This window comes from Xyrauchen texanus, chromosome 31 (genome assembly GCF_025860055.1).
Source record: "Xyrauchen texanus isolate HMW12.3.18 chromosome 31, RBS_HiC_50CHRs, whole genome shotgun sequence".
NCBI lineage: Eukaryota > Metazoa > Chordata > Actinopteri > Cypriniformes > Catostomidae > Xyrauchen > Xyrauchen texanus.
This window is the reverse complement of record NC_068306.1, coordinates 28,589,048-28,613,971: the sequence shown is the minus strand read 5'-3', so window position 1 is coordinate 28,613,971 and position 24,924 is coordinate 28,589,048. Positions and strand designations below refer to the sequence as shown.

At 40.8% G+C, this 24,924-nt stretch overlaps 1 protein-coding gene across 5 annotated transcripts; it reads left to right on the top strand.

Moving 5' to 3' along the window:
* Positions 1–11,888: 11,888 nt before the first annotated feature.
* Positions 11,889–23,810, top strand: LOC127624632 (proline-rich protein 7-like). Of its 5 annotated transcripts, none has more exons than XM_052099439.1 (3): positions 11,889–12,165; positions 13,409–14,233; positions 21,430–23,810. In XM_052099439.1, the coding sequence occupies exons 2-3, from the start codon at positions 13,933–13,935 to the stop codon at positions 21,864–21,866; spliced, it is 738 nt and encodes a 245-aa protein (XP_051955399.1). In that variant the 5' UTR covers positions 11,889–12,165; positions 13,409–13,932; the 3' UTR covers positions 21,867–23,810. The 5 variants fall into 5 exon arrangements, with proteins under 5 accessions (XP_051955399.1, XP_051955401.1, XP_051955397.1 ...); XM_052099441.1 differs by having other exon boundaries at positions 11,889–12,273; positions 21,433–23,810; XM_052099437.1 differs by having other exon boundaries at positions 11,889–12,273.
* Positions 23,811–24,924: the final 1,114 nt, after the last annotated feature.

The window sequence follows — 24,924 nt, the reverse complement described above, 5'->3', positions numbered from 1 at the left end:
TGAGCCGGTGCTGACTCCAAAGGAGGAGACGGCTGGCGAGTTGCGACATACGGGAGAGCGAAAGCTGCCTTGGCAGTTGATATACGCTACCGTAGCTGTGCCGTCCATCCAGAGCAACACATGCTTGCCCCGGATCAACGGCAATAGCTTCCCCAGCGCAAGTAGTACCGCCAGCAACTCGAGGCAGTTGATGTGCCAGCGCAGTCACGGCCCATTGCATACATCGCCCCAGCCCCGTTGGGAGACAACCATCATGACCACGACGTGCCTGGGGACCTGGCCTAGGGGAACGTTAGGTCTGTCCAGGGGCTGAAGAAGCGGCAACAAGCCTGCGTGACAAGGACGCGGTGTATGTCGTGGCGCCATGCTCGTCTCTCAAATCGGGTCTGTAGCCAGTGCTGAAGTGGTCTCATATTCTTCAACCCAAGCGGCGTGACCATCGCTGAGGATGCCATATGCCCCAGGAGCCTCTGAAAGGATTTCAGTGGGACCAACGTGTTCTGTCTGAACGCATGCAGACAGCTCTGCACTGACTATGCGTGCTCGTTGGCGAGGTACACCGTCATTGAGACAGAGTCCAATTCCATACCGAGAAAAGAAATGCTCTGAACCGGGAGGAGCTTGCTCTTTTCCCAGTTGACCCGAAGCCCCAAGCAGCTGAGGTGCCTGAGCACCAGGTCCCTGTGAGCACACAACATGTCCCGCGGGTGAGCTAAGATTGGCCAGTCATCAAGATAGTTGAGGATGCGGATGCACACTTTCCTGAAGGCGCGAGGGGGAAAAGGACAGGCTGAAGGGGATGATATGATTGACCCTCGAAGGCAAACCAGAGAAAGGGTTTGTGTCTAGGAAGGATCAAGACATGGAAGTACGCATCCTTCAGGTCTACCGCCGAAAACCAATCCAGATGCCAGGCGCTTGCTAGAATGCGTTTCTGCATGAGAATCTTGAACGGGAGTCTGTGCAGAGCCCAGTTCAGAACTCACAGGTCAAGGATTGGCTGCAACCGCCGCCTTTTTTGGGTACGATGAAGTAGGGGCTGTAAAACCCCTTCTTCACCTCGGCTGGAGGGACAGGCTTTATCACGTCCTTTCGAAGAATGGAGGTGATCTCCGTGCGCAAGGCAGTGGCGTTCTCGCCTCTCACCGCAGTGGAGGGTACGCCGTTGAACCTGGGCGGGGCCTGGCGAACTTAATCACATAGCCGAGTCGGACGGTTCTGATCAACCAACATGACTGGTTGGGGAGCGCGAGCCACGACCCCAAGCTCCACGCAAGAGGGACCAAGGGAACTACAGTGTCGGACAGGGTGGAGCCCGAGGTGCTGAGTCTAGAGCCATCAAAGCACTTACCTGGCTCCTTGTGATCGCTCCCGGAACAGCCTGGGATGGGGGAGGAAGAGTTTCGTCCTCGTAGCCCGTGGAGACCATCACATCAGGGGCGTATTTTTGCCCGCCTCCGAGGCGCCATACCTGCCAGAAAGAGAAAACGGTGCCCGGTAGTCGTGATAACGACGGGTGGAGATACCGACTATGAGGCCAACGAGATGAGAAGACTGCTTTTTTTTTTTCTTAGAATGTAAGAAAAGGAAATAAAGAACCTCCACTTGGCCCTCCACCGCGGGAAGGAGTGGTGCTCTTACCAGCTCCTGTGCAGCGGGTCTCCTACTTCCTGGACTGCCCGTCTCGGGGAACGCTTTGAAGCCTTTCTTGGGTTCTTGGAGACAGGCCATGAGACGGGTGGCATCTGCTTTCTGCAGGTGGCTCGACGCCGGGGCCAGCCTACTGGGGCGGGCTGTGGCGGAGCCAGTGTTGCTGCCGCAGTGGGACGCCCTTGGCGACAAACAGACGGGGGTGCAAGACATTGCGTCACACCGGGCAGGATGTGTTGAATGGTCCCCGTCTGCCTTTTACCCACTGAGGATTGCTGGGCGAAATCCTCTACGGTGCCGCAGAATAGGCCAAACTGGTTCGACCAAGTTGGGCCAAAGGTGGCACTCCTGGACCACTAAGGTGGACATTGCCTGCCCGAGAGACCACGCCGTGACCATCATCGCTCGGAGGGCGAGACCAGTCACTGAGCGCAGCTCCTGCATAAATCTCGGGTCAGAACTACCCTTGTGCAGTTCTTTGAGCGCCACGGCTTGGTGCACTCGCAGGAGAGCCGTGGCATGCAGGGCGGAGGTGGCCTGTCAGAGATTACCATAGTGGGCAATGGGAGGATTCCGGGAAAGCGAACAGGTCTACCTGTGCTTGGCTGAATCGATTCCAGATCAGCTGGACCGCCTTAGGGTGGAGCCTCCACTCTCCCCTGGGCGTAACCTGCCGTGTCAGCGTGTCTGCTGTGCTGTTGAGGTGGCCGGGATATGAGCGGCTCGCAGCGACTTGAGCCGGTGCTGACTCCAAAGGAGGAGACGGCTGGCGAGTTGCGACATACGGGAGAGCGAAAGCTGCCTTGGCAGTTGATATACGCTACCGTAGCTGTGCCGTCCATCTAGAGCAACACATGCTTGCCCCGGATCAACGGCAATAGCTTCCCCAGCGCAAGTAGTACCGCCAGCAACTCGAGGCAGTTGATGTGCCAGCGCAGTCACGGCCCATTGCATACGTCGCCCCAGCCCCGTTGGGAGACAACCATCATGACCACGACGTGCCTGGGGACCTGGCCTAGGGGAACGTTAGGTCTGTCCAGGGGCTGAAGAAGCGGCAACAAGCCTGCGTGACAAGGACGCGGTGTATGTCGTGGGCGCCATGCTCGTCTCTCAAATCGGGTCTGTAGCCAGTGCTGAAGTGGTCTCATATTCTTCAACCCAAGCGGCGTGACCATCGCTGAGGATGCCATATGCCCCAGGAGCCTCTGAAAGGATTTCAGTGGGACCAACGTGTTCTGTCTGAACGCATGCAGACAGCTCTGCACTGACTATGCGTGCTCGTTGGCGAGGTACACCGTCATTGAGACAGAGTCCAACTCCATACCGAGAAAAGAAATGCTCTGAACCGGGAGGAGCTTGCTCTTTTCCCAGTTGACCCGAAGCCCCAAGCAGCTGAGGTGCCTGAGCACCAGGTCCCTGTGAGCACACAACATGTCCCGCGGGTGAGCTAAGATTGGCCAGTCATCAAGATAGTTGAGGATGCGGATGCACACTTTCCTGAAGGCGCGAGGGGGAAAAGGACAGGCTGAAGGGGATGATATGATTGACCCTCGAAGGCAAACCAGAGAAAGGGTTTGTGTCCAGGAAGGATCAAGACATGGAAGTACGCATCCTTCAGGTCTACCGCCGAAAACCAATCCAGATGCCAGGCGCTTGCTAGAATGCGTTTCTGCATGAGAATCTTGAACGGAGTCTGTGCAGAGCCCAGTTCAGAACTCACAGGTCAAGGATTGGCTGCAACCGCCGCCTTTTTGGGTACGATGAAGTAGGGGCTGTAAAACCCCTTCTTCACCTCGGCTGGAGGGACAGGCTTTATCACGTCCTTTCGAAGAATGGAGGTGATCTCCGTCGCGCAAGGCAGTGGCGTTCTCGCCTCACACGCAGTGGAGGGTACGCCGTTGAACCTGGGCGGGGCCTGGCGAACTTAATCACATAGCCAAGTCGGACGGTTCTGATCAACCAACATGACTGGTTGGGGAGCGCGAGCCACGACCCCAAGCTCCACGCAAGAGGGACCAAGGGAACTACAGTGTCGGACAGGGTGGAGCCCGAGGTGCTGAGTCTAGAGCCATCAAAGCACTTACCTGGCTCCTTGTGATCGCTCCCGGAACAGCCTGGGATGGGGGAGGAAGAGTTTCGTCCTCGTAGCCCGTGGAGACCATCACATCAGGGGCATATTTTTGCCCGCCTCCGAGGCGCCATACCTGCCAGAAAGAGAAAACGGTGCCCGGTAGTCGTGATAACGACGGGTGGAGATACCGACTATGAGGCCAACGAGATGAGAAGACTGCTTTTTTTTTTTTCTTAGAATGTAAGAAAAGGAAATAAAGAACCTCCACTTGGCCCTCCACCGCGGGAAGGAGTGGTGCTCTTACCAGCTCCTGTGCAGCTGGTCTCCTACTTCCTGGACTGCCCGTCTCGGGAACGCTTTGAAGCCTTTCTTGGGTTCTTGGAGACAGGCCATGAGATGGGTGGCATCTGCTTTCTGCAGGTGGCTCGACGCCGGGGCCAGCCTACTGGGGCGGGCTGTGGCGGAGCCAGTGTTGCTGCCGCAGTGGGACGCCCTTGGCGACAAACAGACGGGGGTGCAAGACATTGCGTCACACCGGGCAGGATGTGTTGAATGGTCCCCGTCTGCCTTTTACCCACTGAGGATTGCTGGGCGAAATCCTCTATGGTGCCGCAGAATAGGCCAAACTGGTTCGACCAAGTTGGGCCAAAGGTGGCACTCCTGGACCACTAAGGTGGACATCGCCTGCCCGAGAGACCACGCCGTGACCATCATCGCTCGGAGGGCGAGACCAGTCACTGAGCGCAGCTCCTGCATAAATCTCGGGTCAGAACTACCCTTGTGCAGTTCTTTGAGCGCCACGGCTTGGTGCACTCGCAGGAGAGCCGTGGCATGCAGGGCGGAGGTGGCCTGTCCAGGGGCACTGTAGGCTAAGTCGTGAGTGACAACGTAAACCCACGGGCCCTGGATGGGAGAGTCAGACGGCTCCGCCAGGTGGCGCCGCTCTGCGGGCACAAGTGCACCGCGATCGCCTTACCGACCTGGGGAGTCGCCGAGCACCCCCTGGCAGCCCCACCGTCTAGGGTAGTGAGAGAGGACGAGCCTGCAAACCGGGTCCAGGCAGTAAAAGGTGCACGCCGCGAGGGCGTGAGCTCATCATGCACTTCCGGGAAGAATGGTACGGGGGCGGGGCTCGGCTGTAAGCGGCGCTCGCAGCCCCGGGACCGATCACCGGGCCTGAGGGTTCAGGGGGGAGCGGAGGATTCCACTCCATCCTGACGCTCGCAGCCGCTCGTGCAAGCATGGCCGTCAGCTGCGCATGGCGGCAGACTGAACCAACCACTCTCCGATGCTGTAATCGAAAGCTCATCCACTTCGCAAGCCGCGAACTCGCCCTGAGACGAGTATATATTACGTGAATCGCGGCAGTTCTGAAGTGAAATGCCCACTGTGTGAAGCTAAAATAATGTTTTTTTGTTGTTGTTGTTGTTGTTTTTTTAAAATGTTTTTAATCGAGCTTAAAATCAACATAACCTATCTTGCTCAGTTTTGAAGTCATAAAATAGCATTGTGTGTGGAAAAGAGCGAATAGTGTCCATGAATTTATAATCTGCCGTTTTACTCCTCATTTGTGTGGAAGTGATTAATTATTGTTGATGTAGCTCTTTTAGTGTTCATTTAATCAGGAAACTGACAAGATGTACAAAAATGTAAGTATGGTTTAAAGTGTGTCTGAGACCTGGTGATTTGCTCAACATGTTTGCTTTCAGTGTGATCAATCAAATTACTTGTAACAACAAACTCACGTCTGGTTGAGGTATGTGTGATAAGCAATTTTGCACGTTGTGCTTCTCTCAATAAACCCGATGGAGAGAAATAACCTTTTATTGCTGCCACCATTCCCAAAGGAAATTCAAAGTTATTATACAAGTTGATGTACTTGTAAGTCATATTATACAAGTTTTAAGATAAGTTGATTTATCATAATAATTTTTTTTGTCTGTATATTAGATTTACAGGGACAGTGCCCATCAATAAACATTTCTGCATATGCACCACTTTAGCTATTACAGCTAATTACAACTGTAGTCCCTGGTCAGGTATTCCATAAAAAAGTAGTGATAAAAATCCAAAAGGTCAGATATTACATAAAATGAATAAATAACAGAAATAAAATTTTAACAATCCTTAAAACTACAGTGAAAAATAGCATCATAAAACAGTATCATATACAGTATATATACACAAAAGATGGCAATATGTTTTTAAAGCATGTTTGATTCATAATTGATGGCATTTATGAAGTATGATCACACTGTTGTTTTTCTTTTACCCATGATTTTTAAGTGAATGAGCAATAGGTTTTACAAGACCTTATATGAGCAGACAAAATATTCCATGTTGCTCTTACAGCAAAACTGAACTGTCCAAAAGCTTCGCATAGGTACTTCACAGACCCCTCTAACAATAGATCTGGTGGATCTACTCGTTATTCTTTGTTTAATAAATTCTGTAAGAGAAAGAGCTAAACTATGCAACAAGATCGGAATCTGTTAATGTAAGTTTCCTAGCTCAATATATTTTGATTTTGAATAGATTGAAAGTGATTTATCTATTTGGCTTCATGTCCAGCACCTTGAGAGCCTGATGATATACTGATTGTACAGATTTACACATGAGGCTCATTAAATATAAATTATTATTTCGCTGCCTTTGTAGTCAAACAGTTTCTAATACAGTATATAGAACTTTTTATAATTTAAACTTTACTGTGTTTATATCTTTTAAAATGTAAGGTTAGAATCTATAGTGCTACCAATATACTTAAAAAGAGAAACTACTTTCAACTTTTCAACCAATACACAAACATTTGTTTCAGAATCATTGGTTTACATACTGTTTTCTGTATATTAAGGTGGAGACAGGAATCACTAAGCCATTGTACAATACATGCCATCACAGCAGTGAGTTTACACTCAACTTGTTTTTTAGTCTTTGTATGCACATACACCATAGTATCATCTGCATGCATTTGCACCTCAATCATTACAAAAAGTGAGTATATTATTGATATATAAATTAAATCTAAGGAAAGAGAATTATCGCACACAATGTCCCACTGATGATATTTTGTTTCTTCACTGAGCACTTTTGCACTTTTTGGCTTCTTAATAAAATTCTTGAAAGATTTTTCTATGGACATTGTGTACGAGCCTTCTCGTTCCCTAAAATGTGTGCACAATCATTATTCAACTTAAAAACGGCTGAACTAAACTAAGCTAAAAATACCATCAAAACATTGACCTAAAGTTCACTTTTTGTTAAAAGAACAACGTATCCTATATATGACCAAGATGTATTGTTCTGGTCTGGATGCTGATAAGTCTATACAGTGCTGTTACGCACTGTATAAAAGGTTGTATATTTTAGCACGGCTGGAACAATGTAAACACCTGGTCACGTAGCTATCTGTGTATCATTGTATAGCTAAGACACAGGACAACTAACCTTGGCAGGAAAAGATGGATTTTGTGTAATAAAATGTGTGCCCTGAATATTTTATTATAACCACTCAATAAAAGCAATAAGGCCATTTAGCTGAGACTATAAACACTATATAGCATAAGTGATGTTTGTTTTTCAGCCAATCATTTTTAATTCAATATATAGTATAACGTCTGACTATTTTAGCATAAACAAACGCACTGTATTATGGATGTTTTTTCATGTTAACATGTTACTTGCAATGAAAGTGCTAGCTAAAAGTGATTTTTCATCTGGATAATCTGGCCCATGCAAGAAAGTATTTGAAGAGCTCTTGCATAGCCTCTTGTGCCATATTGCTTAGAAACTGGACAGCTCACAGTCACTAGGGGAAACAGTGAATTCTGGATTGTACTTGAGGAGTGTCAGTGTATCCATCTGTAAACTGAATCTGAATGGAAAGTGGGCCATGCAGCCCAACAAAGACCCTAAGCACACAAGTAAATCTATAACTGAATGGTTGAAATAGAGGAAATCCTGTGTTTTGGAACAACAAAGTCAAAGTCCTGAACTGGCCAGTTGTGGGCAGAAATGTTGAAGCTTGAGCTGAAGCAAGCATGTAGACACTTCAAGTGTATTAGTGTGTTCAGTGCAATGACACTTTTAGACAATACAGTAAATTTTGAGTACAGTATCTTTCTAACAATCATTGTGTCCAATACTGTAAAATGTTTTATTTTTCTTAAACTCTAAGAGACTCACTGTAGCAAAGTTGCAACACTTGTATAGCTGGTTTAATAATACCTAAATGCCACTAAATGTGGGAAAATCTACATATAAAAGCAGCTCATACTCATGTATCATAGCAACAGGTTCAGCAGGAAAATATTTACAATTTGAATCTCCCAGCATGCCAAATTAACACAACATGGTCACTACCTACTGGATCATATTTAGCAAATAGCATTCCAATAAGCAAGTATTTGGATTACAACATATCAGTAAATTATGGACTACTAAATTACGCATCTAATGGACAATATTTGAAGCTATACTTCAGAACTATTGAATACATTAACAATGTTTCACAACAAATGCTTAATAATGGCCTTGTTCTTAGGGTCATAAAGGCACTTAAACATTTTGCCTCCCAAAAGAATCAAGGTTAAGCCAATGTGATTAAACATTCACCAGTTTGAAGAATACATGCTCCAGGGACTGTCACGACTGCAGTCCATAATATGTTTGTTTTTATAAAATGATCTCAAGGCTAGGCTGGTACAAAGACTATATGGATATTGCTAAAGGAGAAAGAAATAAAGCAAGCAGGCCTCTTGTGACGATGAAATATTTTCTTTTACTCATCAGACAATCGCTCTCATTGTCTCAAGTGTGAGAGTCAATGTGACACTGATTGTATCTGTATTACAAGGCTGGACGAATTGTGTCACACTAATGTCTCCTGGCATGAGATCCATCACAGAGAGTGGCTGTGGGTTAGTTGTCAACTCAGTCAACTGTAGTCCCTTTCTATTGAAGAGACAATGCAGGAAATAACCAAGACTTGAAGCCCTGGTGAGACCATTCCCAAGACAGTATGCTGCAGTTTTGCTTAAAGCTGTTGTGTGTAATTTTTTCGGTGAAAATACTTTCTTCTGTCCCAGTTTAGGGGTTTGGGAGGGTGATATACCATAGAGTTTAAAGACTGATACTCTGTGAGTTTGAGGCAGGACTTTTTGTTCATCTTAACAATGAAAGTTGCAGGAAGTGTATGACGAAGAGTTGCAGTCGTAGCTGGCATGAAATTGTAGGCTTTATCAGCAGTTTGTGGTTTCCTGTGGATGCTATAATTCATCTCTTAGACTATTTGTTTATGTTGTTCTATTAATTGACAGTCTAAATAGAATATTTGTACTTTAAAAAAATTATTTGTCATTATGTAACCATTTAAAAAGAAGTAGTGAGGGCAAAAAGGTGATTAAATATGGTGAAAAACCTTAGTGTTTGATATGAGATGTAGAACATTTCCCTTACTTATACATATATGTACATTTTACCTAAAATCTTAATGATTAATAAAAATAAAAGGTTTATGGATAAATGTAATCTACCCATGTATAACCCATATATATACAATTTCTGTTAAGAGTTAAAAAAATAAATAAAATACTTTAGCCAAAGTCTATCTGATCAAATTGAAAAAAGGACATACACATGTTACCTACTGCAACGCTAATGACTTCAACATAAAGTGAATTTGTGGCACTTATGGATAACAGATATAGTAAGTAAGCATTTCAATTATCCATTTAATGATCACACAGGAAATCAACTTGTTGCTTCAGAATGTTCATGTACCCTGAAACTGGCCCCTATTCAAATTAATTACTGACAGGGCCATAACCCATCAGACATTTTTCTATTGCATGTCCCACTAGCACTACTGCTAGTGAATTGTAAGAATAAACTTTAAGAAATGGATTCTGTCAAAGACTATTTAGCAGAGACGGGTCACTTCTATTAAAATGAATGGGAGAAATTGGAAAGCCCAACGTTAATGGATGTAGAAAGGAAGTCCCGCCTTACAGGTAAAAGAGCAAATCACCTTTTAAATGGATTATACATAATAGATATTAGAGTTTCATTTTCTGTTAATGCATGATTTTCTGTAAAGCTGCTTTGAAACGATGTGTGTTGTGAAAGGTGCTGTACAAATAAAAATGACTTGACTTGACATGCCAATCAACTAGAGAACACTCAAGCGGATTAGCTAAACAAGCCGGTAAAGTTTTGTTTTTTAGTGTAATCTAAGACAAAGAAGCAACATTTCTGATACCAGTGTTGTCAGATTTTACTGACGGTTGTAAAAATATTATTTGATTGTAATCTTCACCAACCATTTTGGAGATTTCTGTCTTTCCCCATTCAAGTATAGGAGCTGCACTGGCATGAGTGGAAACCAAAGATGACTGATAGTGGACTGACTTGCTAGAAAGATTTTGCTGACGGTTAGGTTTAGGGTTAGGGTGTATGGTTAATACAACATGTATACCTGTTGACTGTATTTCATAATTTACAACTAAAAAACAACTTGCTTTTGGCACCCCTCTGTTTCATTTCAGAGGGGAACTGGAGCTCTCACATGCTAATTTGTCAACAACAATTCCAACTTCGGCCACTGGGGGCAGTGATTAGAATTTTCGGAAGGCACAGATAGATTTAAACTAAAGATCTTTCAACATACTGTCATTGAATTCACAGTGAGATTAGTATGAATTATCAAAGTATTATCAAAGTTTTATGTTGCTAACTTATAAAGTACTGTAGCCTAAAAATTAAAGGATATCTGAACATGGGTATGATTGGTCAGTGGCTTGTCGTTATGCAGATCTGGCAATCCTAGTGTCTGGGAAACCTGTTTGGAAACTATTTTCTCTGGAAAATTCTCTTTGGTGCTGCTAATGGCAAAGAAAATACAAACTGCAGCTTTAACAAATAGTATTCCAGGTGTGTCAGTCAAGGGAAACATTATGCTGTAAGGTAAAGAGATAGATGTGATTAAAGTGTGGGAAATGGAGTGCAGCAAAATATTCCAATGTTTTCTTTTCCAAGAATAAAGGAACTGCTCTCATAATAGCTGAAGTATGATTTCTCTGAACTGCCACAGATTAGACAGAGACAGAGACAGAGACAGACAGACAGACAGACAGACAGACAGACAGACAGATAGACAGATAGACAGATAGATAGATAGATAGATAGATAGATAGATAGATAGATAGATAGATAGATAGATAGATAGATAGATAGATAGATAGATAGATCACAAAAAAAGAATGCACGAGAGTGGGCAGAAGAACATGCAAAAAGAGGTATTCAGAAATTTCTAGATAATGTCTCCATTCTTGGAGTGTGCTGGGAAATGTATAAAGCAAAACCATACTCTTTGATATGTACTCTTGATCTCTTTTATTCATCTGCAGGGTCAGCAGTAGAGCTGTTTTCTGCTTGAAAACAAAGAATGCTTCAAGGATGCCTGGTTTTTGGCCAAGGCTTTCAAAAATTAACATAAAATTATGAGCTACGTGTGCTGAGACTGGGTCTAAGCAAACACACACATTGATCTGAGGTATATAACACAGCCAATCAAATGATCTTTGAATGCATGCTTTTAATTGCTTGCATTAATTTTTTAACTTCTTTAAATGACATTTTGTGCAACTAATTTATGATGAAATGTGGAGGAGTTGTCAAGCCCACAGCCACACTGTTATAGTGCAAGCAACGCGTAACAGACCAGCACATTAAAGCTGCTGCAGTGCTCATGCAAGTTGTCATAGCAATACTCTTGCCCGAACTCTGTATCTATGATCATTCATGTTCCATTAAACTTTAAACCTTAATGAAAACATATTTATCAAATGCTGCATCCATTAGTTGAGACCACCAAACTAATGTTTCTACATTTTTCAGCCAGATTAACGGCTCATTAACACAAACCAAAGAGATTATTGATCGCATATTTATTTAGAAAAGATCAAAGACTTCATATATTCTGCCATAACAAACAACCACAACCAAATCACACCTGACCGAAACAGACAAAACAAACAATCCCCTTCAGACAAGACGTGACACTTCAATCGCTTTGCTCTACAAACAGTTAAAAAGGAGGCGCGAGCGTTAATGTCAGTTTGTTTGGAGGACCGTTATTCTCAATTGGAAACAGTCCTCGTGACAGCAGTAGCGCTGAACGGAGTGTTTCATGACGCGCTCGCGTGAATTATCACGTATCCATTTAACCGCCGTGGGGATCACGATCTCGAGGAGTGACGGAACACGGAGCGCATTCCATTTATCCAGGTAAACATTAGTGAACACTCCTCTGCGGTTAAAGTCTGTCAGTAACAGCATGTTCCACTGACAACTCGACCAACTTTATTTGGATGTCACGTCCCAGGCATTAAAATGGTGTCACACGTCTGGAAATGAACTCATTGTGACAAGAAGACGCGCATCAAGTAGGAACCACAAACAATATTATATTTCTTTCTTTATTTTATTGTACAGCAGCAAATATGAATGGTCACTTATGCGTTTTCCTGTTGCTGTTGACTGGTGATGCAGAGGTAGGTAGAATGTATGTCACGTTCATGCCCTTGAATATTGTATTTTGCTCTTCCTAATTGACTATAATATGCAGTTTATCTGCCATTATGTATTGCACACATTTACCCATACAAATATCATCCACCTTAGAGGCAGGACATCATTGTTGATTTGTAAAAGGATGCACTTATTAATGTTTAGAAACTGATTGGTTGAATGATTGATTTATATCCTTTTAACATTAATTTTCCAATTTAGCAATTTAGAAACCTTAACACAGCCGTTTATTTTACGATTATTTAGTATGTAATATTCTGGATTAAAGATTATGTGATGAAAAAGTTTATTCTGTTCACATATCATAATAATGCATTATAAATAGCTGTCAATGAGATTGTTAATTGGGGACTTCATTGAGGTTAGGCAAAGTCACATTTCCTTAGTTAAGTAAGGGGTGATGATGACAGCTCATTCATATAGTCTACTGTAATGAGAGCTGTCTGACCATCAACATAATAATGCCCTGGTGTAAATCAGCTCTGGTAGTTCCTGAGAGATATTCTATATGTCCTCCAAAGATGATATAATTGATCAGTGTAGAAGTGTAGAAGCAATCAAAATCGATCATCAACACCAAGGGAAAAAGGCCATAGGCAGCATAAAGATTAAGTCTGCTTCCTCAAGGTCCATGAGATGTGAATCTCTTTCATCTTTGCATTTTATATTAATTGTCAAAGTGTATAGATGAGGAAGCTTTCACTTGAGAACTTGAACTGCGAATGAGTGCAAAGCAGAGGTGGTTACATAATGTGTCTTAATCATAGTGGTAATGGCATATTTATTTGTCGGCCATTGAGAGGTATTATAACAGTGGATTTCTCAAAATACATTAGTGAATGAAAACTCAGTCACATTGACATCAATTCCTCACAATCTGTGTTTTGTGTATTTATGGGAAACATTATGTACTCTCACGAAGCACGAAACTGATACTTACCCCCTAAAGTCACTGTGTGAGTTGTGCTTGAACAGCTGAGGTTAATTATGAAATGGTCCATTTTGTGTGAAATATTAAGGGTCTGTGTTTTGGAAATATGACAAGTTCATAACTTATGATGGTTGCCTCCTTCTATGTTCTTTTCCTTTGTTAAGCAGCGTGACTGCTGATGTCCTCCAGAGATCTAAAGAGCCCGGATCTGCTCAGCTGAAGATCACAACACAGGGGGAGACCCAGGCACTGCGAGAAGTTAGCATTCCCTCATTGCACCAGCTGTTGGGAAAAGAGGATCTGCAGACATTCATCTCTTCTTGAGAAAGGGTCTTTGAGACCTTTGGAATGTGCCTACTTGCTTTCATTTTTCCAATATATTGGATGTCTTGATTTTTTGTGAAAAGTGCTTCACAAAATAGTTGTTCTAGAGAGATACCAGGTCACTTTCTTTGACCTCTGGTCAGTGGGAAAATTTTCCTTTGGTTAGCTTTGAGAAAATGAACTCAGCTAACTCTTAGATAAACTCTGTAAGAGTTTAAACAACGTGATTCCCGGAAAATGATAGCTATGGAATGTTTGTTTGCTTTAAAATCTTGGTGAGTGAACTCTACTGTACCACAGCGAAACATCCAGCTGGTCTCTTTTCCATTGGATCCTGGAAGGCCTGAGTTTCATCAAGTTTATCATCATGGTGATGTCGCAGGGCACCTACACATTTTTGGTGTGCTTTGCCGGCTTCTGGCTGATATGGGCGCTCATTGTCATGCTCTGCTGCTTTTGCAGCTTTTCCCAACGAAAACTGAAGCGCCGCCGTGAAGAGAGGCTGAGAGAACAGTGTCTGCGGGCACTGGAGATGGAGCCTTTGGAGTGCACAGGTGGAGGCTATCCCCTCAGAGAGCCCCCCCAGTTCTGCCCACCACTTCAAATGATGCCCCCACAGTTGCCTCTTACCCACACTCTCCCTCAAGCAAACTGGACTGTTCTTGAAGGTAGGACGTTGCAACCAGCTCACCATTAGAAACTTTCTTGTTTACTCAGAGGCATGCAAACCATTATAAATGAGGAGGCAGTTGTCCCAGAAATTTTTGGATGATTGACAATATAAAAAAAACAAAACAAACTATGTCTTAAAGTTTTGTGACTTTTAGTTTCAACCAGCTGATTAGAGGTATTTCTTCGGGATGTTGCGCTGTATGTTTTGCGGTGTAGATTCAAAAGAACCAACTCATAAGTGTCATTTGTTTAGGAATCGGACTCAACTGGTCACACTGTGTTTCGTGCTCTAGATTCAAAAGAATCCTCTCATGAGTAATTTGATCAGGGATCGAACCATACTGGTCAAGCCATATGCTTCCCACTGTTGATTTATTAGTGGTGTTGCAGTGCTGCTGAATGGTAGCGCAGTAAAAAAAAAGTTTTAAAAACATGGAACGATTCTGAATAAGAAACGTTTCTATGTTCCCCAACCCTAGTCCCACTCCAAATTCCTGTTTTGGTAGGAAATATGTCAACTCAGGAAAGAAACACCTTACTTATGGTACAGGCTTGCTAATTGTACAACATTTGAACTAACCCAAAACCAGGAGTAATACTTTTTACTTTAGCATTTAACTACATACATGAATGATACCTCAAATCACTCGACTTGTCAGTATTGATAAAACAGTATAGATATTTATCTGATTTGTTTTTTTATTATAATTTTTTGAGTAATTTCTGATATTTAGCTTATGTTCTTCATCTAGTCTGGGGTGGGCGATATGAACAAAATCTTATTTTAAGATATGAATAATTTGACATCATGATAATGATATATATATATATATCACAATATAGTTTTTTTATCAATAAAAATTGGATTTTATATTAAACAATCATATTGTAAAGGCTATTTTTGAATAATGTCGTCATTTAATTAAGTACTTGATACTTCCTCTTATATAATTAACTCTTTACTTAGAACTCTGTAGTAAGAGTAAAAAAAAAAAAAAAAGAAGTAAAATTTATTTTAAATCAACCTTACCATAATGCTTAATTTCACATTATGCCACATTTCAGTCTGATCTGTTGACTAGTAATATTATTTTTCTTATAAAATTTCCTCAAGAAACTTGACATTTGAAAGCAATGAAAAAAGTAATATACAGTGTATATACACTCACCTAGAACTTTATTAGGAACAGTATGGTCCTAAAAATAGTTCCCAATATGGTCTTCTGCTGTCGTAGCCCATTCGCCTCAAGGTTCGATGTGTTTGCATTCTTAGATGCTATTCTGCACACTACAAATGTACAGAGTGGTTATCTGAGTTACTGTAGCCTTTCTGTCAGCTCAAACCTGTCTGGCCTTTCTCCGTTGACCTTTTTCATCAACAATGTGTTTCTGTCCACAGAACTGCCGCTGACTGTATGTTTTTTGTTTTTGGCACCATTTTGAGTAAACTATAGAGACTATAGTGTCTGTTGTGCATGAAAATCCAAGGAGATCAGCAGTTATACCAGTCAAACCAGCCTGTCTGGCACCAACAATCATGCCACCAATTTTCCCTATTGTGATGGTTGATGTGAACATTAACTGAAGCTCCTGACCCATATTTCCATGATTTTTTGCAGTGGATTGCTGCCACATGATTGGCTGATTAGATAATCAAATGAATAAATAGGTGTACAGGTGTTCCTAATAAAGTTCTAGGTGAGTGTATATATATATATATATATATATATATATATATATATATATATATATATATATATATGTATACATATATCAATATCACACGAGCAAGAGTGTGATATGGCCCTACATCAGCACTGCTGTGATTCGGATTGCTGTAGGTAATCACAGCAGTGCTGATTTATGGCCATATAGCACGATTGCGAGTGTGATATTGCTTATATAGTATATAGTTCAATGAACAAGTAAATTTTTAAAAAATAGGAAAAACCGAGTATGGTCATAAAAACGCATTTGTGCATGGAACTACTTTCTTACGTGACGAATCAGAATCTGCCGTTGCTGGATCAAACCAAATGATGCGTCCAAGACTTCAAAAAGTTAACTTCAGAAATAGTATCACGTCTTGTGCTGTTTCTAACAAGTTATAGGATAGACAGCTGGATGTGTGTGTGTGTGTGTGTGTGAGAGAGAGAGAGAGAGAGAGAGAGAGAGAGAGAGAGAGAGAGAGAGAGAGAGAGAGCGCGCGCGCATGTGTAATCACCTGTTGCCACACCCAATCAGAGATGCTGTCAGCTTTAACAGTGGAAAATAGACGTCCAAGAGGGGGTATTCCTCTCTATATCGTGGTAGCCGGTCCGCAAGATTCATTCACTATAGAAACAGCGATGTCCTCCGCCATTTTAAACAGTATGTATCCAATGTGGAAACTCTGATAAAAGGTAAGCACTTGAGTTCTGTAATAAATCTGTCAGTCTGTTGTGTCTCTCAGTATGAGCCTTAATTCTGAAGTTGTCAGTTTAAAGCCGTTTAAAGCTATTTCCTAGTTTTGGTAATGTATTAGTAATACGAACGATCACAGAGCGCAGTTCTGTGTAAACAATGACTAACGGAATCACTTTACGTCAACAACTGGCTCATATTACACACAAAAATTATCTTTTGCCACCACCTGCTGGCTAACATATGTCATTTAAAAAATAAAGCCAATAACTCTTATCAGATACACTTTAATTTAGAACAGCATGTGATACACACACACAGTGAAGCGTCGGAGTGCTGATGGTGTCACACCATCAGTGCTCATGGAACGTCTCTCATCCACTCAGATTCGAGGACCAGAACTAACTGTGGTATATATATATATATATATATATATATATATATATATATATATATACACTGGAAAAAGTTAAGAGACCACTGCAAAATTATCAGTTTCTCTGGATTTACTATTTATAGGTATGTGCTTCCAAATTCCAAATAAAAAATATTGTCATATAGAGCATTCATTTGCAGAAAATTTCAACTGGCCAAAATAAAGACCTCAAATAATGCAAAGAAAACAAGTTCATTTAAATTTTTAAACAACACAGTACTAATGTTTTAATGTAGGGAGTGTTCGGAAATCAATATCTGGTGGAATAACCCTGATTTTCAATCACAGCTTTCATGCATCCTGGCATGCTCTCTACCAGTCTTTTACATTGCAACTTTGCTTGATGACTTGTGGCCGTCCATCTCCTCTTGATCACAATTCAGAGGTTTTCAATCCGGTTCAGGTCTGGAGATTGGGCTGGCCATGACGGAGTCTTGATCAGGTGGTCCTCCATCCACATGTTGCTTGACCTGGCTGTGTGGAATGGAGCATTGTCCTGCTTAAAAAACTAATCCTCAGAGTTGGGGAAAATTATCAGAGCAGAAGTAAGGATGTTTTCTTCCAAGATAACCTTGTACGTGACTTGATTCATGCTTCCTTCACGAAGATGAATCTGTCTGATTCCAGCCTTCCTGAAGCACCCCCATGTCATCAATGATGAAGTATGACTGTCTTGCCCTGAATAAGCAAAATTCTACATGCTGTGAAAAAATAGTATTGTACTCATATTTTAGCTGTGTCAACTCTCTAAGACCATTGGATGACATTCGGCACTTCAGCTATTTCAGCACTTTTAACTTTTTTAATACTCTTTTCAAATTCTTTAAATTATTTCTGAGGACCAATTGGTTTATACATAAATATTAACTTCTGTTTTTAACATTTATTTGAAATGCTGGGTCCAGTCGAAGTGATGTCTTAATATGCCATCTATATAATTTCCTTTTCTCTATATGAGGCAACATCTCTAAACACACCAAAGCATGATCTGAAACTAAATTGAGCAATCAGTTGAACAATCAGTGGCAAATTAAATAAGTGACTTTGATATATAAAAAAAACTATTCTAGGGTAAATCTTGTGTACTGGTGAAAAGAAGGTATAAACTTTCCCAGATGGATTCAGAAGTCTCCAAATGTCTGTAAGACCAAGATTTTTGCACATCCTCTTTTGCTTTAAAGGGTCTACAAACTTTAGCATCACTATGATCAAAGACCGGATCCATAAGGAAATTCACCCAAAAAAAAAAAAAGAAACGTCTCCACCCAAAACCATATCATGGAGGATCCTAGCTGCTTGTAACTTCCCCTCAAGATCTATAAAAAAAGTTCTGGTCATTAGCGTTGGGTGCATAAATATTAGCCACAATAAGATTTTGCCCCTGTATTTTAGCCAAAACAATAATGATTCTTCCTAAATTATCTTTGTTAGAGACAATAACATTTTAAATGCTTACTTATCAATGTGATGACTCCCCTGCTCTTACTTGAACAAGCACTGCAAAACACATGCCCACCCCATGCTCTACCAAGTTTTTCAGCTTCCTGTGAATAAATGTGCGTTTCTTGAAGGAACACTATAACACATATTTTACTCTTAAAAAAGGTAAAACCTTCCTTCTTTTTTTAGGGTGCCCCAGCCAATTTGAAAAACATTTTAGCTATATTAAAGTGTGACATATTGACATTCAAATAAAAATTGTGTATCCAAGGCTAGAAATTATATAGACCACAATTCAATATTGATGTAACCATAAAATCCTTAATAACCCACAGAACACAAAAAAGATTCACTTCAACTTTGTGCATAACAGCCTAAGCTTGCGTCCATCCCACGGAAATATGATCCATGCATGCATCACCATTGCTACAAGATTATTTCAGCCCAGTGTTTTTTTTTTTTTTTACATAAACCGTACAATTGAACTGCACATAAAAGTATTCAATGAGGCCCCAGTAAATAACAACATCGAACCCACAAAATGAACAAATAAACTCAACAAGAAGTCAATAAAGGAAAAGAGAAAAAAATATAAAAAAAGAGTAGATTGAGAGAGAGAGACAGTGGGCCACCAACTGAATAATAAACCCTCTTAGACCGTATCAGCAAACTGCACGATGTGTAGTCCATACCGCTGATTCAGCATGGGCAAAGCCACCCACTCACACCATTGATTTAATGAAGACCATAACTTCTCGTGGGCATGTGAAAGTCTTACGTCCATCCTTGGTATCAATTCTCATCTTAAAGCAATGCAAAGCTCACATCCTGTTCATGAATTAACTTCTTACGCTCTTTGAATCTCTCCCGTTTCACTTGTGTAGCAGTGACAAAGTCTGGAAAAACCATAATGTTGTAATCCTCCCAGCGCAACTTGCTTTTATTCCTCACCACACGTAAATGCTCCAATTCTCTGTCTGCCGACTGCAGGAATCTTGCCAGAATGGAACAGTGTCTGTCACCTGCCCTGGGAAGCCGACCGTGCTCTATTTCCAGATGACGGCCCACTTCATCGAACAAATTAGGAATTAGCCCATCCAGGAAATTGACCATATCTTGACCTTACTTTCCCTCTGGGATTCCAATGAAACTAACATTATTAAGTCTGCTTCAATTTTCTATATCCTCTAATTTTTCCCACATCTGATCCATATCAGTTTTGGTGGCTGGTGTGTTAGTCTTGAGCTCTTTTCCAGCTGGTTCCAGAAACTCAATTAACTTTTCAACTTCGCCCATTCATATTTTTGTCTTACACCATTTGCACTATGGTGCAAATAGCATCTGCCTAATATTTTTGGCCATATCGCCCAGCCCTAACTAATACTTTTCTAAGTGATCAGATCAGAAGTGCAGAAGGCTAAACTTTCTTTTTATTAGATATTACTTTTTATATAATAAACAATGTTAACCAAGCACAAAAGATCAGCTTTTTCATAAAAGCTGCACCACCAAAAACCTCCATACCTCACACCTGAGCTGCATTCTTTCATGTATGACATGGTTACAGTGAGTTATGTGTGGTTGTCATGTAGGCAGAGGAGTACATGAGAGAGCTAGCAGCAGCGAGAGTCCGGCTTATCCTGTGCTCTGGCAGACAGACTGACAGCCAGAGATGGAGGATCCATGGACATGGCTAGGAATGTCCCTTTAAACCTGTGCCAAACACACAGGATGGATGGCCACACATTAAAACAAGGCCGGAGTAATATGTCAGCTCTTAAAAGGGAAATGGTCAGAAAGAATTTAGCTCTTAAAGGGACAATGTATCTCTTTACAACAACAGTCTCATTTTGTCCTTTATGACGCCTCTAGAACCATATGAAAAAAACTTTTATGTAATTATAGTTCTGAATATTTTTTAAATTCAATGCACATTTTATATATATTTATAAAAAATATATAGTGTAGTTGGACATTTTCATACAAGAACACAATTTTACAAGAAGTCTCTCAGTTACATACCCTGTCTGTTATAAAATCTTGATTTACAGGTGGATCTTGATTTTTTTTAAAAGTGATGCACTGCCCTATTAACAAAACAACCTATTAACAATACTAAAAAAAAAAATCAGTTAACCATGTTTTGTTTACCATGCTTAACATTGAGCCATATTTGAAAGGGGACCCTCACTGACTTGGAAAAGGAAAGGTCCACAATGTAAAAAAAAAACTATGAATGTGCTAATAATTTATGCAAAGGATTTTGTGTTGGTGGTTTTTGGAACATGGTGGATGGTCTAAGCTGGTAGACCATTTTAGACCAGTAACAAATCAGCTACCAGCTGGTCATATCCAGTATTGGGTAGATTGCTTCTGAAATTACGCATGGAAATTTGTAATCTGTCATGTAAACCTTTACATTTCAATTTTTCGGTAATTTAATCTTATTATTTTTGGATGACTTATTTAGTTCAATTGTGTATTTGGTACCAATTAACACACTTTCATTAAACATTGTAAACGTGTTTATCCCCTTGGTGATTCTTTGGAAGTCATGACTGATTGGTAATGTAATCGATATAGAATCAAATAATCCATTAAAAGTAACTGTAATCTTATTATGCACATAAAAATGTATTGCAATCTAATTACAAGTACTTCCATTTTAGTCTATTACTACCCAACACTGGTTATACCAGCTTAAGTTGCTGGTTTTTATGTTTTTTGGAGCATGGTCACTGGTCAACCAGCTAATGACCAGCTTGGACCAGCTATAAACCACCTGCCGTGTTCCAAAAGACAGCAAACATTTTAAGATGGATATTCCAGCAGTGTTAAATGTAAGTTTTTGGTGTATCTTGCAGTGTCTGTTTCACTTCCAAGTTCATTGGTGAACCATATGCTTTTTCTTAGCAGACACGGATGCCTTTGGAAAACCTCCTTGCTATGAAGAAGCCGTTTTGATGGAGGACCCTCCACCCCCTTACAGTGAGGTTCTGGCTGACCCTAGAGGAGGAACATACACCAAACAATCAACCAGATCCTCCAGGGAGCACCAGGAAACTGAGACCAGCAAGTTGGCCCCCTTGACCGTGTTTCCGGAACGTGGCTACACCTCCCTCATACGCCTACCGTCAGCCAGGCGCTGGGACTCGCTGGGACACCTTCTGTCCACCATGGACCTCAACCACAACAATCTGCCAGTAGAACCTTTGGCCTCTGCCATTGCCACCATGCCTCGTGAGGCCCGGACTCACACAGACTTGGGCCTTCGGGGGCTCCGTGATCTGGATCAACACTACGGTTTGCCCTCTGCCTTTCCCCTTCTGGGGCGAAGCACAGCAGTATGAACCCCACAAAAAAGACCTGTGGAACACTTTCTTGCAAAGCTGAGTCATTTGTGGGAAGTGGAGTCTGCAAAAGGCATTTAAAATGTTTTGATTGGAGTTTGAGGGCAAATCAAGTTCAGAATATTGAGCTTTGTCTATCTATATTTTATATTTAGAGGGGTTCACAACAGATCCATCATCCTCTCTTTTCTCCCTCATGCTCTGTGGCATCTACACCTGATTCAGAGCAGCAGCTATTATGTGAATTCTGTTGCCATGGCTCACAGAACTGCCTGCAGCCCACCAATGCCTCACCTTCACATCCTCTCTTCCTCTCTCTCTTCTCATTTGCAGCTTTGTGATATAATACAAATTACATTTCATACCCTGTCTTTGTAAATCAGGGTGTAGTGCCGGCACATATTGAAATAACAGTGGTTGGTCGGTACTGTAGCAACACAATGCTGCTCGACTGTATAAATGTTATTTTATAAAACGTGAAACAATACCTGTCTTTCAAGGTAAACGTTTCGAAAATGATTCTTTTTTTTTTATTTCTCTGGAGGGATTTTTGACTCTTTGGGGATTTAAAATTGTTCTTCAAAAGGATTTTCTGAAGCTGCCCGAAGAAAAAAAAAAGAAAGAAACGTCTGTAGTCTCCATTTGAGGAAGATGCCTCCTACAGCTTTTAATTCATTAGTCCTTGCGGGTACATTGAGAGATTGCCTTTGATTTCATGTGATTAGTACAATCCTCTTTTTTAAATTTTCAGAATCTCTGTATGAATTATTTTTCTGTATAGCATTAAAACAGTCCTCCTAAAGTGCTCCTCAAATTGATGATAGGGCCTGAATGTTGGGAATTGAGAATGTTGTAACCGTTTCACACAACATAATGTTGCTCATACAACACAACATTGCCCTGCTGTTGTTGTGGCCACAGCAATTGAGATTACCAGCTTAAACTGGATTCACACTGGTGCTTGTCCTAGTAAGAAAACGGAATCCACTTTGGTATCGCAGCATGTTATTCTTCTTGTGGTGATTGCTGCATTGTGAAAAAGGCTTGATTTTTTTTTTCATTATTGCCATCATTTCCTATTATGTTTCCGTGCCCTTCAATGACTACCTCAATCTAATGGCTGTCTTTGTCAGCTTCCCAACACATAACGCTGCTTTCTTGCATGCGCTAGATGCATTCAAATGAAATCTGATTAAAATATGTACAATTTTGGAAATGTGAAAAGCAATTAGTGGCATAAATAGACACAGGTTCAGCACAATGCTTCATAGTGACGTCTTTGCTTCATGACGACAATGCAATGCTTAGTTTTTTAGCTGGGCAGCCATTTCTAAAACTCACATTATAAAGACTTGCTCTTTTGTTGTGTCCACTTATCTTAAAAGGTGTAGGCATTGTTCCCTTCTTTATAATAACCCGTGCACAAATCAATTATATAATACAAATTAAAATAAATTATATAACAATAAAGAACAATGCTTTTTCAAATTAATGAAGGGTGACTGAGGCCAACATTCTTTCTATCCCTTTAAAGTATTATTCTTAATATGTTAAGCTCAATTAATATGTGCTTTTACAAAATTATAAGCTTCACATTTCTGCCCTTAAACTCTCAAAAATTGTCGCTATTCACTTCCATTGTGCCTCACTCTTACTGTAATTTCGGAGGGACAAGCTGAAATAATTTTTTAGTAATCAACATTATGCCAGAAATGCTAATGTTCAACTTGTATTGAACCCAGAACATTTCTTTAAGGAAGAGAATGCCTTAACTAACAACTCAAGGCCGAAGTATGCCCTCTCTGTTTAAAGTAAAGATTGAGAATGTCCAATGCATTAAATGTCCAAATGGCTATCAATTCAGATGAAATATTAATAGACAAGACAATCAATGTAAAAATCAATAAGCTTTGCGATATCACTGCACCTTAATCTCATTTTACAAAAATTAGCAAAAAATACTTTCATTATAATATATATATATATATATATATATATATATATATATATATATATATATATATATATATATATCTGTTTGAAGGGTTTGATGGATTTTTTTGGTGAATGGGTTAGCAAATAAGATTATTATTTTGTCTCATTTTCCCCTCTGCTTTTTTAATGTGTTGCTAAGCGACCGAAACAGAGCTGCGTGAATCTGTTTACATACTCTAGATGAAGTGAACAGTTGCATCACTCCGCTGGGTACATAGCCTCCTCACATCCACTTTGACAAGTGGATTGTGGTCTACAAATGATCATATATGAGACATATTATGTATTAAAGGTTTCTACTTGTGCAATTTTCAAAGAAAGCTTCTTCATTTTATACTGTCTATTTTTTGTGAGTAAATTTGTTTGGATACGATGGGAGCTATGAATTTAGATCCAGATTATTCTAAATTTTCTGTCGTCACATTAACTGTGAATGGCAAAGTGTGAAAGTGTACCATGTCCATGTAGCATGGAAAGTGTAATTGTGAGTGTGGACACCCAATAATTGGAGCTGTGTACTATTTCATAGCTGCTCTATCTATTTCCATAATTATGTAAGGATTTTGGGGTTGCTTTCTAAAAAAAAATACAGTGTACACAATACATGAAATGGACCAATGAATGCCAGCAAACTCAATATCTAATTAATAAAACTGAGGTACAAATTTTACAGTACTGTTTTAACTTTTCTATATGTCCATTTTGTTTTACATAATGTCCTAACCTGGCACAATGCTTCAAGTAATTTGTCTTGTCACACTGAAAGCAAAAATGCAGCACAGATGCGTCAAAAATCACAGCCAATCAGAACATACCTGATGTTTAATATACAGTTATGTTAAGTTAGAGTTTGGACGAATGAGATTTCTCTTTGAGAGGGGCTACAGAGTGCAGAGCCATAGAAATAGAAACCAAGATACTGACAAAATGACTTAAGCTGGTTAAAAACATTGGAAATATAGACACTTCTATTACTTTCTTTGAATGGAATTTTTTTTTTCTTTGATGTTTTAGAAAGTAACTTAATTAACTTTCTTAACTAAGTTATTGCATTACCTTACTT